Source organism: Geospiza fortis, unplaced genomic scaffold (genome assembly GCF_000277835.1).
Source record: "Geospiza fortis unplaced genomic scaffold, GeoFor_1.0 scaffold4, whole genome shotgun sequence".
NCBI lineage: Eukaryota > Metazoa > Chordata > Aves > Passeriformes > Thraupidae > Geospiza > Geospiza fortis.
In genome coordinates this window covers 548,982-563,981 of record NW_005054475.1, presented here as the reverse complement: position 1 = coordinate 563,981, position 15,000 = coordinate 548,982, and the positions used below count along the sequence as shown (strand labels likewise).

The 15,000-nt window shown below is 50.2% G+C and overlaps 1 protein-coding gene across 1 annotated transcript; it reads right to left on the bottom strand.

Annotated features, from left to right (window-relative positions):
• Window positions 1-514: 514 nt before the first annotated feature.
• DDI2 (DNA damage inducible 1 homolog 2) lies at window positions 515-10,798 on the bottom strand. The gene is given in 9 exon segments (XM_031062969.1): window positions 515-1,135; window positions 3,280-3,469; window positions 3,869-3,972; window positions 4,691-4,819; window positions 5,335-5,462; window positions 7,264-7,390; window positions 9,445-9,454; window positions 9,457-9,575; window positions 10,558-10,798. Coding segments are annotated over 9 exon segments (1,173 nt in total). The 3' UTR covers window positions 515-1,010.
• Between the last annotated feature and the right edge of the window lie 4,202 nt (window positions 10,799-15,000).

The following is a 15,000-nucleotide window of genomic DNA, read 5'->3' as shown; positions in this document are numbered from 1 at the left end:
TCTTTTTACAGGAGTACTGGGGCACAGCTTGCCATGCCTACACCTCCAGCCACAATTCCCTCTAAATTCCACAACACAACAGAAACCTGCCTTTCTGTCCTCGGCCTTTTGTTATCGGTTTCTTTTATTCTCTGTTAACTAAAACCAGTGCAGTACCTGCTGTGACACCACCCCACTGCTCATCTTTCCTAAGGGTGGCAAAGAGTTCTGTGACAGAGGATATGGATGAAAACCAGAGGGATCCTTTCTGTTTCTATGTGGAATGATTACATTCATGTCTCTGCTCCAAACCAACCCTTCAGGGAGGAAGCAGAACTGTCTTTTGACCTGCTGGATCGCTAATTAGGGTATGATCAGACACATCAGGGATTTGCATTGAGGTAGCAGCAGGAGCTGGTTTTCCACCAAGCTCTCCTCAGTGTCATCCTGCCCCTGGAGTAGGCACAGGAGCTGAGTCCCAGCCCCACCAGGAATATTGATCCAGCTAAAACCAGGAACAAACTCTTCCCCATGAAGTGCACCATCAGGGATAAATTCCTGTCTGTACCAGGAACAGCCTGAGCTGTTTGTGGTGGCACTGACTTGGACTGAGGCTGCCTGGATGAAAAGGTGTGTGTGGGATGAGCTGCCTGGCTACACTTCCTCCTCAGCAAAACAGCTCCAGTTTTGCTGCCAGGTTTGTAAATCCTCCATGATCACTGAGTTCCTCAGTGGTGGGAAATTGGCACAAAAGAGCATCAAGCCCTCAGAGGTAAATAAGGATGTGGAGGTCCTGGATCTCAGTGAACCCCACCAGCACTCCACCACCATCTCAGCTGCCTTCCATAGATGCTGAACCATCAGCAAAGCAGCTGACAGAAATCATGAGGCTCCCTAAAGTGGACTTCAGGGGATTAAATAAAGCTCAAGGATAATCCAGGTGCATTCAAAACAAGCACTTTAATAGCCTCCAGGTGCAGGCAGCCATTTGTGTTGTACCATCTCCTGGAAGCCAGCAAAAATTGCTCCAGTTATAAAAGAACACACGTGTTGTGGGGAGCTGAGCTTCTTTGGAGCTGCATCACGTTCTCTTTCTGTCCTTCTTCCGTTTTCTGTTTTTTCCTTTCTTGGTTTTCTTGGTACCACCTAGCAGCAACTCAAGTTTTGGAAGAGAGAAAAAAGGAATGTGCTGACATTTTTGGATACAGCCAACAAAAGCCCATGGGCCAGAGGCTAGTACTGTGTCTAGAACTGTCAGGACTGTCACAGTCAATCTGAACAAGAGCCACTTTAGTTCTGTGCCTCGGTGTTCTATGGGCACTAAGTGAACACACAAAATGGATTTCCTATTGCCATAAATCTTTTACGTTCCTCTAGGGCTCAGCATCAACAGAAAGTGTCCGAGTGCTGACTAGCCTGAACAAAGCCTCATGGTCCTTAGAACCATATGTGGTACATAAGCAGCTTGGATTTAAGTAATTTCAGGCACTTTTCTGTTTAAAAATCTTGTCTAAAATACTTTTATTGTAAAGACTCATAGTTTGGGCTGAGGTTTGCTTGTTATTTAGTTCTCTTTCAACTGAGAACTAAATTTAACCAACCATAATATCTGCAAAGCCTCATCCAAAGTGGAAATATATTCCAAAAGCTAACCCAGGCTCCATCAGGCTCCAGGTTTTCACAGGAAAGAACTGATATGTCTGCCTGCCAGGCTGTGGGAACAGACAAAGCCCAAGATCCTGAGCCTGACCTTTAGCGACATCAAAACCCCATCACAAGGTCAAACCCATGTTTGTGTTTCTCTCTGCTGGCTGCAACTTCAGTTAATAAACATTCAAATTTGGCTAGAAAAGTCACACATTTAAACTATTTCTTACTGATTCATTAAAGCCAGACCATCCTTCTGAGGTTTTTTACATTTCTGGAAAACTTATATTCTTAGGATGGAAGAAAATGGGCCAAAGGGAGCAATAAGTGCAGTCCTGTGCTCCCCTTAATGTTATCAACTTCATTATTTATAACTAACTGCTTACTCTTTGGGTTGTCAAACAGTAACTGGGAGGTGTTAAAGAAAAAATTAAGTGCATTTCAACTAGATATATATATATATATACATATATGTTGTATTGCTATATAAATATATATAAATTGTAGTATCTAATAGATATAAAAATATACATATAATATATGGTTAAATCTTTTTCTCTCATTTCAATTTTAAATATGGGCACACCAGAGTCTTAAAAAAATTAGCAAGAAAAATGTTGAAATCAACTTGATCAGGCTTAATCTGACCCAGCAAAGAGTTCTACATGTGTGTAGGAAGCAGAATTTCTGCGTTCTTTCAGAGGAAAAATGAGCAGTAAAATTCAAAGGTCTCTAGAGAACTCTTGGATATAAAATGTTATCTTTAAAAGTTTTGGAAAAGGCTTAAGGAATACACCCTGAGGTATTCACAGCTTCTCTGGAACAGCAGGGAAAAAATAATGAATTTCCCCTTCAGCTAAAAGCTGAACTAAGGGAGGAATTGAACACAAAATTTGAGTTTCAGACTGGTTTTGGCTCATAGTTCAGCTTTCAGCTATTTGGCTGAAAATAAAATGACTTCGCTCAATTTTGCGGCCACCAAAACTCCATGTGGCCATCTGTGCAGCATTTGGATTCTAGGAACACTGGGAACAGAACTGCAGAAGGGTGAAATTCTCTTTGCAGGTCATATTTAAGGCTGAGGATGTGAATTCAGCTTTTGAACTTCTGAGCAACTGCAAGGAGGCAATTCCCCCTCCAAGGGCACCAGCACCATTCCAGGGAAAAATGCTGAAATAGTGTGAATTCTAAAAATTGTCATGAACTTTTGTCACTGCTACAGCTGCTCTATTTTACGTGGTGCAGCCAATAAGAGCAGGGTTTTGGGAGCCTCCCCAAAGCTGTGCTCACACGAGGCTGCAGCAGCAGCACAGCTGAGCCACATCCCTGCCGGGCACTACAACGTGATCCCGGCCACAGACAACCATTAACCTCCACAGCTTGAAGGCCAGGAAACCAGAGCAGGTGGGAAGCTGCAGGGAGAGCACCAAATAAACAGCTAACAGCCCTGAATGCCTCCATGCAGGTTTTACAGCCTAGGAAGGAAGAGAGAAGTGCACTCAGAGGCCACAAGCAAGAATAAAACCCCTTCTCTCCACTGTTTACTGGCTGGTGCTGCTCCCAGGAGCCGGAAGGGGAACTGCTCACAGACATCCTGACATGCAGCAGAAAAAAATGCACAGATTCCTGTTTCAAGCAAGCTCTTGCTGGTACCTGCTTCCTCTACAGATTTCTGTATTGCCTCTGCAAGCTCCTGGTCGGCGATGTCCTCGGGCCGCACGTCGTCGCGGCCCGCGCCGTACGCCAGCCGCGCGCACTCGGGCAGCTCCCCCTCGGGCAGGAAGGAGGTCTGCGAGCCCGTGGTGCCGATCACCAGCACGTTCTTCTTGAGATCAATGGAGCACTGCAAGAGAGCATCCACGTGTCAGGGCGTGCAGAGAGCCAGGTGGCTCCCAGGGATAAAGAGAGACAAAAGGTCAGGCAATCCATCTCCAATGGAACGCCGTGCAGCAGGTAAGGGTGGGCCAGGAGTATCAGCTCTAACCAAAGGGCCCTGTCTGGCTCAATTTGTAATAAATCATTCTGCTGGAAAGCTCTGAGCATCTTTGATCAGAGCAAAAAGCTCCAGGCAGCAGCCAGACACCCTAGAGTTGTCCAGGATGGATGTGCTTCCAGGCTGGAAGATAATCCACCATCAACTCTCCCCAGGAAAATCCTATGAATTTACAGGCCAGGCATTTATGTTGCACTTCTCACTAAACCTGCAAGAGCCAGGTAACTGTTTCAAAAGAGGTTTTGATACCTGATGCCTCTTAAGCATATCCAGTCCTAGGAGCATGTCCATGGGCTGCTCTTCAAGGATTGAGAAGGAGCACGCCAGGAAATCCCCTTCGATCTGCACCTGAGCTGAAACACAAGGCAGAGAAGTTCCCACTACAGCTCAACAAATCTGATTTCTGCTCTTCCTGGGAAGGGAAAGGTCTGGGAGAATCTGAAACCAGCACTCTGATGCACTGTTTTGGTCACAGAAAGTCTGGCCGTGTGCAAGCCCCAGGACTGCCAGGCCTGCCATGGTCCCAGAGTAATTATTTTAAAAGCTGATGTGCCTGAGAACCTCCTGTCCTGCTTCTCTGACCCTCCAACCCTGAGGGCTGCAAACAGTTTATTAGACCACAAGTCTAAGTAGCAGCAACAGCAAACAGAATCGATTTTTTGGTAATAAAGGCAGTGTCTTCCATCCAGAAAAGCTGCACAAGAGCACAGAGGCTTTTCTTTCCAAAGGAACAGCAAACACTGCACTGTGTGGGAACCCTTCCTGAGTAGCTCACCCTGCCCAGCAGTGCCACCTGAAACAGGGAAGGTTGTGGTGTTTCATGTTCACCTCGGGTTTTGGCACCAGAGAATGTGTCCTCAGTGTGCAGGAGCTGGGACTCCCTCACCCCCAAGTGTTACAGCATAAAATGAGACAGAGTTCTGTGCCCAAGACAAACAAACATATTGCAGATGCACTTTGATCTTACTCTGCAGGAGCTCCTAGCAATTACAGCACCAATCCTCAGTGCCAAGATTGCAGGAAATGCAGTCAAACCCCTGCTAAAGCTGCCCCAAAAATGCCAGTACTTACCTAAGTGCACTCTGCCAATGATTTTCTGTGTCCCAACACCCTTAGCAATGCCAGCCCACCGCCGATCCACCAGCCTCATGATGTTGCACCTCTCAGCACAGGCTTGACTCATGATGGTCATCTGGGCACCTACCAGCAACAGAACTCGTGTTAAATCCTGATGGCTCAGCACAAACTTAAATTTTCTCCTGGAAGAGCTTAAGATCTGGCACTCAGTGGCTGGGAAACCAACCCACCTGCCCCAGGGCATAAAGGCTTCCTGTGAATCCCACTGTGCTGACCTGGCTGCCCACACACAGGTCAGCACTGACCATTACTGTAGGGATGGAACAACCCCAAGAACTTCTCCTTGCAGGATGTGGATGGGAACTACCACGTTAAAGGCGTGTGAAATCTCCCTGTCTGTAAAATGAGATAAGACACACGCACATGGCAGAGACCTACCAGGCATGGAAGTCCCAGAAACTCTCCCAGGAGCCCTAATCCAGGGTGTTCCCACACTGCTTCTCCCAACAGTCTGCTCTGCTCTCCCAGGCTGTGCTCAGGGTTCAGTAAAGTGCTCCATGCTTTATTGTAGGATCTTTTGGGAACACTACTGGAATGTTTACTGTTGCCCTCAGTGATGGAGAGTGTGGAGAAAGCACCTGAGTCCACAAAGGCTTTCACGGGGTGTCCATTGACTTTGCAGTTGATGTAGAGCATCACCACCTGCCCAAAGCTCTCGGGTGCCTCTTCCATCGCTATCGTCATGTTCTCTTCAATGTTTTGTTGCCTGAATTTTGTGGAGAAGAGAGAGAAAGACCAAAATTTCTGTCATCCAGACCTTGTAACATCCCTCTGATTCACAGACAGACCTGGAAATCCCACCTGCTGCTGCTCATCTTACAAACACACATTTTAACCACAGCAAAGGCTGCTTCCTTAATGAAACACAGACCTGGGAGCTGAAGATTGCTAGGAATGATCTTAGCTAAGTCCAGAGACAGTGAGTCACTCCCCAGCAGCCACTGCCCCCTTCCAACCCCTGCCTAACTCACACCTCAGCTCCTGACAGCCTCATGTTGCCAACAGGACCCTGACATCCATGTTAACCTGGAGAACTCAAAGCAAAAAACCTGTGGATTCATTAGTCATGCCAAGGGTACACAGAGGTGTTGCCAATAGCTACATCACTGGAATCCCACACAGCAGCTGAACATTAAAATCCTCAGGTTTTCCTGGTATCTTTCCTTTTCCAGGCATAGGAAAGGAGGGAGGTGAGCAAAATAGCAGAAAGAACACCACCATGAGCACCAGCCCTTGGTGCAGTTTCAAGCCGACAGAAAAAATGCTCTTCAAGAAATCCCTCACAGCCCCAGGATAATCTTGGAAGTGATGGGCATCTGTAGTGACTGCATCCAAAACTGCTTTATCTCCCAAACAAAGGGAAAAAAGGCTGCAATTCTGATGCCATTTCATTTTTCACTGAGTGGGGTGTGAAATCTGGGGATGGCTCAGCCCAAACAGCTGCAGAACCTTGGGCACATCCCCTTTATCTGTCCCTCATCTAAGCAAGAAGGGAAGCGTTCCTGTGCCTCTGAGCGATGTTTCACTAGCTACAAATATCTATTTTCTGCATTTCTGGGTGTTTATCTGGCACCAACACCTTGTCAGTTGCAATGTGAGAGCACTCCTACCACCAGTGAATTCTGGTTCTGATCAACGATGGGTCTGTAGCAGACAGACACTTTGTTATCAGGGGAAAACCACCAGCCATGAACTGACTCCAGGATTTACCACTTAGCTGAAGAAATCAAGCCTCAGCCCAACACAATTACATCTGGAAGGCAGCAAGAGGGAGCGAGCTGATGAGCAGGATGCATTTCTGCAGAGCCTCTCATCAGTGAATTAGCCAGACATGGAACAATTAGCAGGATGCAAAACCAAATCTCGAGGGCAGCTGGGAGGAACAATGCCCTGTTGCTGTGCAGAGCTCAGCTGGGAGACAGCACCAGCCCAGCTCTTGGGTTCAAAACACGCCCCAGGCTCCGGCCTCAAGAGGAGATGTGCTCTCCACAAGTGCTCCAGTGAAGCAGCTCAGGCAGCTCCAAGACATCACTCACACAGACAGCACAAACAACAGTGCTGTCACCTCGTATCACACACTCCCAGACTGGTTTGGGCTGGGAGAAACCTTAAAGCCCACCCAGTGCCACCCCCTGCCATGGGCAGGGACACCTTCCACTATCCCAGGTTGCTCCAAGCCCTCTCCAACCCTGAACATTTCCAGGGATGGGGCAGCCACAGCTTCTCTGGGCAGCCTCTGCCAGGGCCTTCCCACCCTCACAGGGAACAACACTCTGTGATCTCAGTGGGACACATCTCAAGGATGGGATGCACCTCCATGTTCCCAAATCCCAACCTTCCCATGTGCAAAGCTGGCACAGAGCATTGCCCTGCAAACAAACTCCTTGGTACAAGGAATGTGCTTAGATTCTGCCTTCTCTGAAGAGAAAACACCATGGATGGAAGCACAGAGCAGTTTTTTCTCCCCCAGAGAGGACCCCAATGCCTACAAGCCTTTGGTTTGTTACCTTATGTCTTCTTCTATCTTGGCCTGTGCCTCGAGATCAAAGGGGTCAGCGGAATAGAGCCGGATCCTCTCCTGCTCGCGCCGGGCTCGGTCCTGCTGTTGCTCCAGCAACACCCTGGTGAATTTCTCTGTGGGAACAAGGAGATAAAGAAATGCTTTTTACTGGAAATTACTCTTGCAAATCAAATTCTGGCACAGCAAACGCTTCTTTTGATGCCAGCTGAGGAACAGACTCAGCAGCACACAGAAAAAAGCTTCCTCTGAGTGCAGCGTGGAAGGACCTCAGAGGATCAGTGGCAAACTTGGGAACCTGCCGAGATGAAAAGCAACTGGACAGAGCTCGCTCTCCTCATGTTCCTACCCAAACACTGCACAATCAAACTCAATTTCCTGGCACAAACACTTTTATAGAGAAAAACATTTTAAAAACCACACAAAGGCTAATGACAAAACTCCTTTCAAACCCAAGGAACATGGCAAAACCAGAGATTATAATCCCTAAAGCTGAATGCCTACCACTGGAACCAGGAGGTGTTAGCCAGGTCTAAATGCACATTTTAAGATCACAGTTTTTAGATTCCCACTTTCCAGATGGCCTCTGGCCATGTTTTACTACTTGAATGGGATCACGTACGTCCCCAAAAGGCCTCGGCAGCCCTGGAAGCAGATCTGGCTCAAAGGCTGTAATGTGCTCAGGGAGGCGTTGGGTATATGTGACTGTTGGATTTTTGAAATCAGGCTTCTGTACAGCAGGTGCCTTCATCCAGCACAGCCACAGGGCACGGATCTCTGCAGATATTTGGGAATCCAAGCTGGAGCTGAGCTGGATCTGTGCCCAAACACTGCCAGCAGCAGCAGTGCAGCACAGCAAGGGAAAACCAGCCCAAACCACTTCCTCCTGACAGCCCAATGCGGCAATTTGGGACTGAAAATGCACAACTGGGTCAAAGTCTGATATCCACAGATCAGGCAGAGCAGCAGAGGAGCCAGTTCTGGGTGTCTTGGGCTTAACCTCTGGTTTCCTGTGCCAAGAGCAGCACCCCTGCTTAAGGTGATGGGAAAAGCTCCCAGCAAGATGCACAAAAAAGCCTGAGAGTGCAAAGAAAGCTTCAGCTCTGGATATGAACTAAAGGCAGAGTTAAAAACAGAACAGGCTGACAACGTCCATGAAGTTCCTCTCTGCTTTCCTCTTACAGGCAGAAATCACTCAGATCTAACCCTGAGAGTGGATAAAATCTCCTGCTAGAAGCTCCTTCTCTTCATTTATTTCTCCACACTCAACAGGATTTATTTCCCAACTAAACATCCTGCAGAGGTTCAGGAGTTCACCTACTGTAGCCCAAAACTCCTCTCTTTTCACACCTAAATGACACCAGAGTTCAAATCTTTCACCACAGGAAGAACAAGGGACCAACATCAGCTACAGAGGAAATGAAGGACAAGGTTTCAACTGTGCCCAAAACACACAGACACTTCCAAGATTAACAGAAATGTACACATTTATGACTATTTCTATTAAGAAAGTTCCTAAAAGATACCATTTCCTTGTTCTTTTCCCTCTCCCTTTCTGCAGTTCACTACCACAGCACAAGGTCACTATGGACAGAGCTGGGTTTGGAGTGTGCTGCTCCCTGCTGAGTCCCAGCTGGGATGCAGCAAACACACCATCTTTATTGGGAAATGTGCAGTAATGAGTATCTTAGTGTAAAAATCAGCAGCTGAGTCACTTGTGTTCACAGACATCCAAACTGTCTGTGCCTCTGATATTTCTGAGTAGGAGATATTAAAGAGGATATTAAAGATGCCAAGCAGGAGAAATACACCCAGAAATGGAGGACCTCTGCCTTGAGTGCTCCCACCTGCACCATCTTTATTGGGAAATGTGCAGTAATGAGTATCTTAGTGTAAAAATCAGCAGCTGAGTCACTTGTGTTCACAGACATCCAAACTGTCTGTGCCTCTGATATTTCTGAGTAGGAGATATTAAAGAGGATATTAAAGATGCCAAGCAGGAGAAATACACCCAGAAATGGAGGACCTCTGCCTTGAGTGCTCCCACCTGGCACCTTTTATCTGCACCTTTTATCAAGGAATGCAGCACATCCCAGCCTGTTAAACCCCCGGGGCTGCCCCTGACGGGGGAGCTGCCCCCGCCCCAAGCCCCGCCCCAAGCCCGGCTCACCGAGGTCCCCGCTCCCTGAGGGAACGAGGGCGCGTCCGGGGGCGAGGGGCGCGGCCGCTGCGCCGGGGGCTGCGGCTGCTGCGAGGATGTCCCGGGAACGGCGATGCTGCTGAAATCGATCCTGGGCAGACCTGAAAGGAAGGGCACAATGTTGGTGCTTCACGGTTGCAGTTCTGCTGGCAAAAGCACAGGAAGGAAGAGCTGCCCTCAGTGCTGCACGAGAGCAGATTCTGTGAGCAGCAGTTCGTGATGGAAGCACAGCCACGTCCCCGGGTTACTGGGTTAGCAACGCTGGCTCATTTATGTAACTGGTCTCGTCTGTCTGCCCCATTTCTAATCCCCTGAAATGCACTTGCTGACTAGTTATTCCCTGCTTCACAAACGTGAATTCCTCATGGAGGGACTACAGGGCTAAACCCAGTGGCTCTGAGGCACTTCAGAGTCTCTTGGGTTAAAATAAGCAGGGGGAAAAAAAAGTAGTAACACTCCTGCAGACCTGCATTGCAGGTACCCATCCTCCAGCTGAGGCAGGATGAGGACCTCAGCAATGCTCCCACGCCCTTCTCAGCCTGTGGCACCTTTCCTAGGGATATTTTATGTTTGGGATTTGCTAGGAGCAGCTGTGGAAGGCAGGACAGAGGCACAGGGCTCCACTCAGGCATTCCTAGAGGAGCCTTTGGCATGCACACATGATTAAGCCACTGGGTTTGGCAAGATGTGGCTTCTCAGGGAATCTACCACTGGACAGGTTCAGGACACACATCCATAGAGGCTGTTCCTGGGTCTGAGCCACGCACACCTGTGCCATCAAATGCAGCAGGAAGGGAACTGCTGGCTGTAGGAAACTCACACACCTTTACCAAGCCTGTTCTGAACCAGTCACCTCTTCACTGCCTCCACACCTCCCCAGAGGAACAGTAAAATGGTGTTGCCTTCCTCAGAGTAAAACACTGAATCAGAAGCCCTCTGGGTCATTTACAAGCCCCCCTGACTCACCCCAGCCACCCTACCCCCCTCAGCACTTTGTGCTAAAGGACACTGCCAGAGCTGGTGCTGGGTAGGTGCTGATGAATCCCTGAGGCTCAGGCAGAGCTGGCAAGGAGCCTGTCTCACCTGGGAAGCGCATGGAAGGCCGTGGCTCCACCGTCTCCTTGTGGCGCAGGATCACCACATCGCCGTCCTTCAAGCCATAGGAGGCCAAGGACCGGTTGTTGTCGGTCAGCGGCCGCTCGGCATAAACGATCTGTGCCAGGAGAGCACCAGCACCCCGGGCAGGGAAGTTAAAACAAAACCAAGATGTTATTTTGTTATAGGAGAAGAAAAAAAACCATGCCAATAAATCCTGCGGATCCATCTCAAGCTTCAGAAGGGAAGGTGTGATGTCCTCACAGGCCTCAGGCACAGCAGGGCCTCGACTCGTTCCTGCCTGGACAACACGGGCTTGGGCTTGCCAAAATCCAGCTGTGGCACCATGGAGAAGGGCTGCTCTCCCCTGATCAGAGGCCAAGATCATTAGAGGGAAGCATGTCTTGACCAGGACTGTCTGTCCACATTCCCAAACTCCAAACTCCACGATTACACAAGCCACAGGCATTTTCTGCAGCGTTCCCTGCCCCAAATCAGCACCCACTGACCCTGGACAACTGCAGACATGCCAGCAGCACCAACCCAGGTAGATCCAGCCCAACATCCATCATTCTGCATCTTGCCACAACACAGCTCCCCAGAATAACCAGTTTTACAGGGACCTTATTCATTAGCTCAGTGCTTTCCAGTTCACTCCAGTGATGCAACTCTCCCAACACTGCCATCAGTCCACGCAGGGAATCAAAACACAAAGTCACATCCATTTCTACTTTGATAACCTGCTTTAACAAGGGGTCCATAGACTAAACATAAAAACACTGAGATAAAGGTGAATAATCCCCAAGGAACATTTCCATGAATATCAGACCTGTAATACCAACAGAAGCCCTAAGCTGTGGGAAAGCCCAAAATGTAACATAAGCCTGGAAGAGAATTTCCCAGAAATGGCATCTGGCAACACGAAGGTTTCTGTGCTGTCACTGGAGCACAGTGAGACCAGGAATATCAGCCCAGCACCTCCTGCCCTGGCAGCAGCCCAGACTATGGAGAACTTGGCCTGAACCCCTCAGGCACAGGATCAAATTTCACAAATACCACCTTGTTTAGCCAAACTCTTTGGGGCTGGAAAAGGCCAGTTCAGCAACAACACATCTGCCACAGGTTGGGGCTGGCTGAGCCACGTGGGAGCAGCTTTGGCAGTCCTGGCAGGGATGGGCTGCAGCTCTGCCTGATGCTATCACAGGGAGCAGATCCAAAAACCCAATCACTACCTGTCTTCAGGTCTGGCTGACACTACAGACTTTCATTGCTTCACTCCAGCAACTCCAACATCTTACACACTCTCCCTGCAGCACTCAGCAGTGGAGACCCAGCAGCAGCAGCAGTGCAAGGCAAGACAAGGCAGGAGGAACACAAATGACCAGAACCTCGTGGGGCAGCAATCAGAGATTTGGGGAAATGCACACGATGGAACCAGGAACCAAGCTTCCTGCCTCCTCAGGAAGTGTGCAGCCTCAGCACTGCCTCACACCCCAGGTCCCATTTGAAAGTGAGTGGCCTCCACCCCACACCCCAGAGGCACCACCGAGGTCAGCTGGTGCTGGCAGAGCCCAGCACAGCCTCTCACGTTACTGGGTGAGGCAGTGCCACCACAGCACAGCCAGCGTGTCATAAATCCTAGCTGCACACCCAAATCTGAAATGGCACATTCCCTGCGCAGACACTCTGGCAGAGACGAGGTAATCAGTTTAAGTGAGGCTTTACCTCTGTCATCTTGCTGGGATTGGATTTATGAGCGTTCAGCCTTACATCCCAGACAATGAATTAAGCGCCTGGCACTCGCCACGTCCATTAGCAGCAGAGATTAATCCACTCTTGACCCATTCTGCCCCACTCTTAAAACAAACTGATTGGATTTTGCTGCCTTTTGATTGTCTGGTTGGTGGCAGTTCTGCTGGCTGGCAGGCACCAGACACGGGTTCTTCTGGAGGTGACTCAGTCAGGGATGCAGGCACCAATGGATTCATTGTGCACGATGCCAGAGGGTAGAACCTTCCCGTGGAGCAGGGAACCCCAGGCAGGAGTGCTGGATACCACCTGCAGCCATCAATCAAGCCAACTCCTGGGCCCATCAAATATTCCTGAGCATGGCACAGATGGAGGGCACGCAGAGAAAATAAATGAGGGGAAGGAATGAAGAGTGTGGCTCTGCTGAGAGCCTCCTGTCCCCTCTCCCAGAAAGCCATGGCCTTGGTGTGTGGAGGAGACTGGAAAGTCAGATTATTTCCACTCGCCTCGCCCAGCTCCTCTTATCACCACAGCCACCAGTAGCTACCTCTGTTATCTCAGACCTGTGCCCACAGCGTCCCTTGGACACCTCACAGCTCCCTGCCCCACCCCAAACTGCAGCACTCAGAATTCACTGCCCAAACCAGCAGAGAACAAGGCTGGGATTAACCCTCCTCCACATACTCAGTGGTTTACTCCACCCTGCATGACCCTTACAATGAAATTCATCCTCTCTCGTGCCAACACAGCGCCTTCAATGCAACATTTACCTTGGCTGAGAGAAAAGGGTAGAAAACAGCCAAGTTTGGTAAATGTAAAACCACCTATTTGTGATTTAACAATGCAAAATCCTTCCACACAAGGAGCTGCTTCTCTGATAACTTGTATCTTTATAACTTTCTCATAGAATCACTGAGGCTGGAAAAGCCCTCCAAGATCATCAGGTGCAATCCCCACCTTGTCCCTAGCCCAGAGCACTGAGTGCCATGTCCAGGCCTTCCTTGGACACCTCCAGGGATGGGAACCCCAAACCTCCCTGGGCAGCCCCTGCCAAGGCCTGACCACCCTTCTCCCGTGAAGAAATTCCTCCTGATGTCCAATGTGTTCTCTCCATTGAAGGTCCTCAAAACACCTCACAAACACCAGGCAGGAAGAGAAGAGAGAGGAGTGACAAATACCAGCCTGGCAGGCACGGCACGACGCGGCTCAGGATGATGCACGGGTGGCAGATGGAAGAGCAGAAGGAAGCAGAGGTGGCTACAAAAGCGCAGCGCTGCTCCCCTCGCCTGGGGCTGGCAGCACTCAAACCCCACACAGGTCAGCTGGGCTGGAAAAACTCAAACAAGGGAACTCCTGACAAAAATACACATAGAAGTGACCCCTCGTTACCCTAAACCAGACCCGGAGCTGCAGGTCACCATGACACAAGGGACAAAGGTGACAGCGAGGAGTTTATGCTCCAGTTCATGCCTGGAGATGTCAAAGCCACAGCAGAGTTCCCCACGCAGGGGTTGTCCCCAGACCTGGGAGCTCACTGGTGCCTGTGACAGCCACAGGAGGGTTGCTGGGAACCTCTGTGTGAGGTGGGTTCTCCCTTTACAACTGCCCAAAATCGAGGTTTTTTTCCTAAAAGAGAATCCACCCTACTTGGATTTCCTGCCCCTGCTCTGAGACTGTTTCTCTGTCACCACCAACCTCCCATTCCAGAAAACAAGGCTCTCCCATGGCAGAGGGAAAGCCAAACACCGGGAACCTGCTGGGTGAGGGACACCACAGCCCCAGGGCTGCCCCTGCACCAGCTCTTCCAGCGCTGACTAATCTTGGCTTGGCTGGAAAAACACTTTGTTAATTTAGACTGGGAAAAGGCTCGGGAAGCAAAAGCCACCACCGCTAAACTCCACAAACTCTGCCAGGCACGGCCGGCGCCGAGAGAAGGAGCCGACACCGCCCTGCCCAGGACAAGCGGGGAGGAACGGCCAAACACGCGGGACTGAACCCAAAACATGAGCAAAGCCCAGACAGATGGCCCAGAGCCGCCCCCACACGCAGCCTCCCCCGTGTTCTGGCACACGAGCGAGCCCTGGATCCGGGCTGGAGGGGGAATTTGCTGGGAAAACCACACGGACATGCCTGCTCGGTCCCCACACCTGTGTGGAAAAAAGGGAGGAAAAGACTCAATGTGCCCTTTCCGCCCCAGACCAGACAGGGGTTTGATGGGATAAATAAACCCTTTCCCGAACATTTCAGCCCCGTTTCCCGGGCTTTGAGGATACCACGGGCCCCCGCGTTCTGACTCCTGTTCCCCTCGCTCCAATTCCTGCCCCGCTGAAGCATCAAATTCCTCCGAAACCTCAACATAAACCAAACCAAAACAAACCCACATTATCTTCTCTCCTTCAGCTGCGCGGCGGGCGCGGACCGAGCCTTTCGCGGAGAGGCCACCCTCAGGCACCGGGGGCTCGGAGCCCCCTCCCGAGCGGATTTTGAGGGAAAAGCGAGGTTTGTTTGTCCCCAAACCCCAAAGGTCCGCGAGGGGAGGGACCAGGAGGGACCCACCGCCCCAAACAACCCCAAACTTCGGATGGCCGGGGCGGATCCCGGATGGACACGGCCGCTCCCAGCCCGGGAGACCCCGACCCTGCGGGAGAAGAGGCACGGCCGCTCCCCGCCCCGGGGCACCGG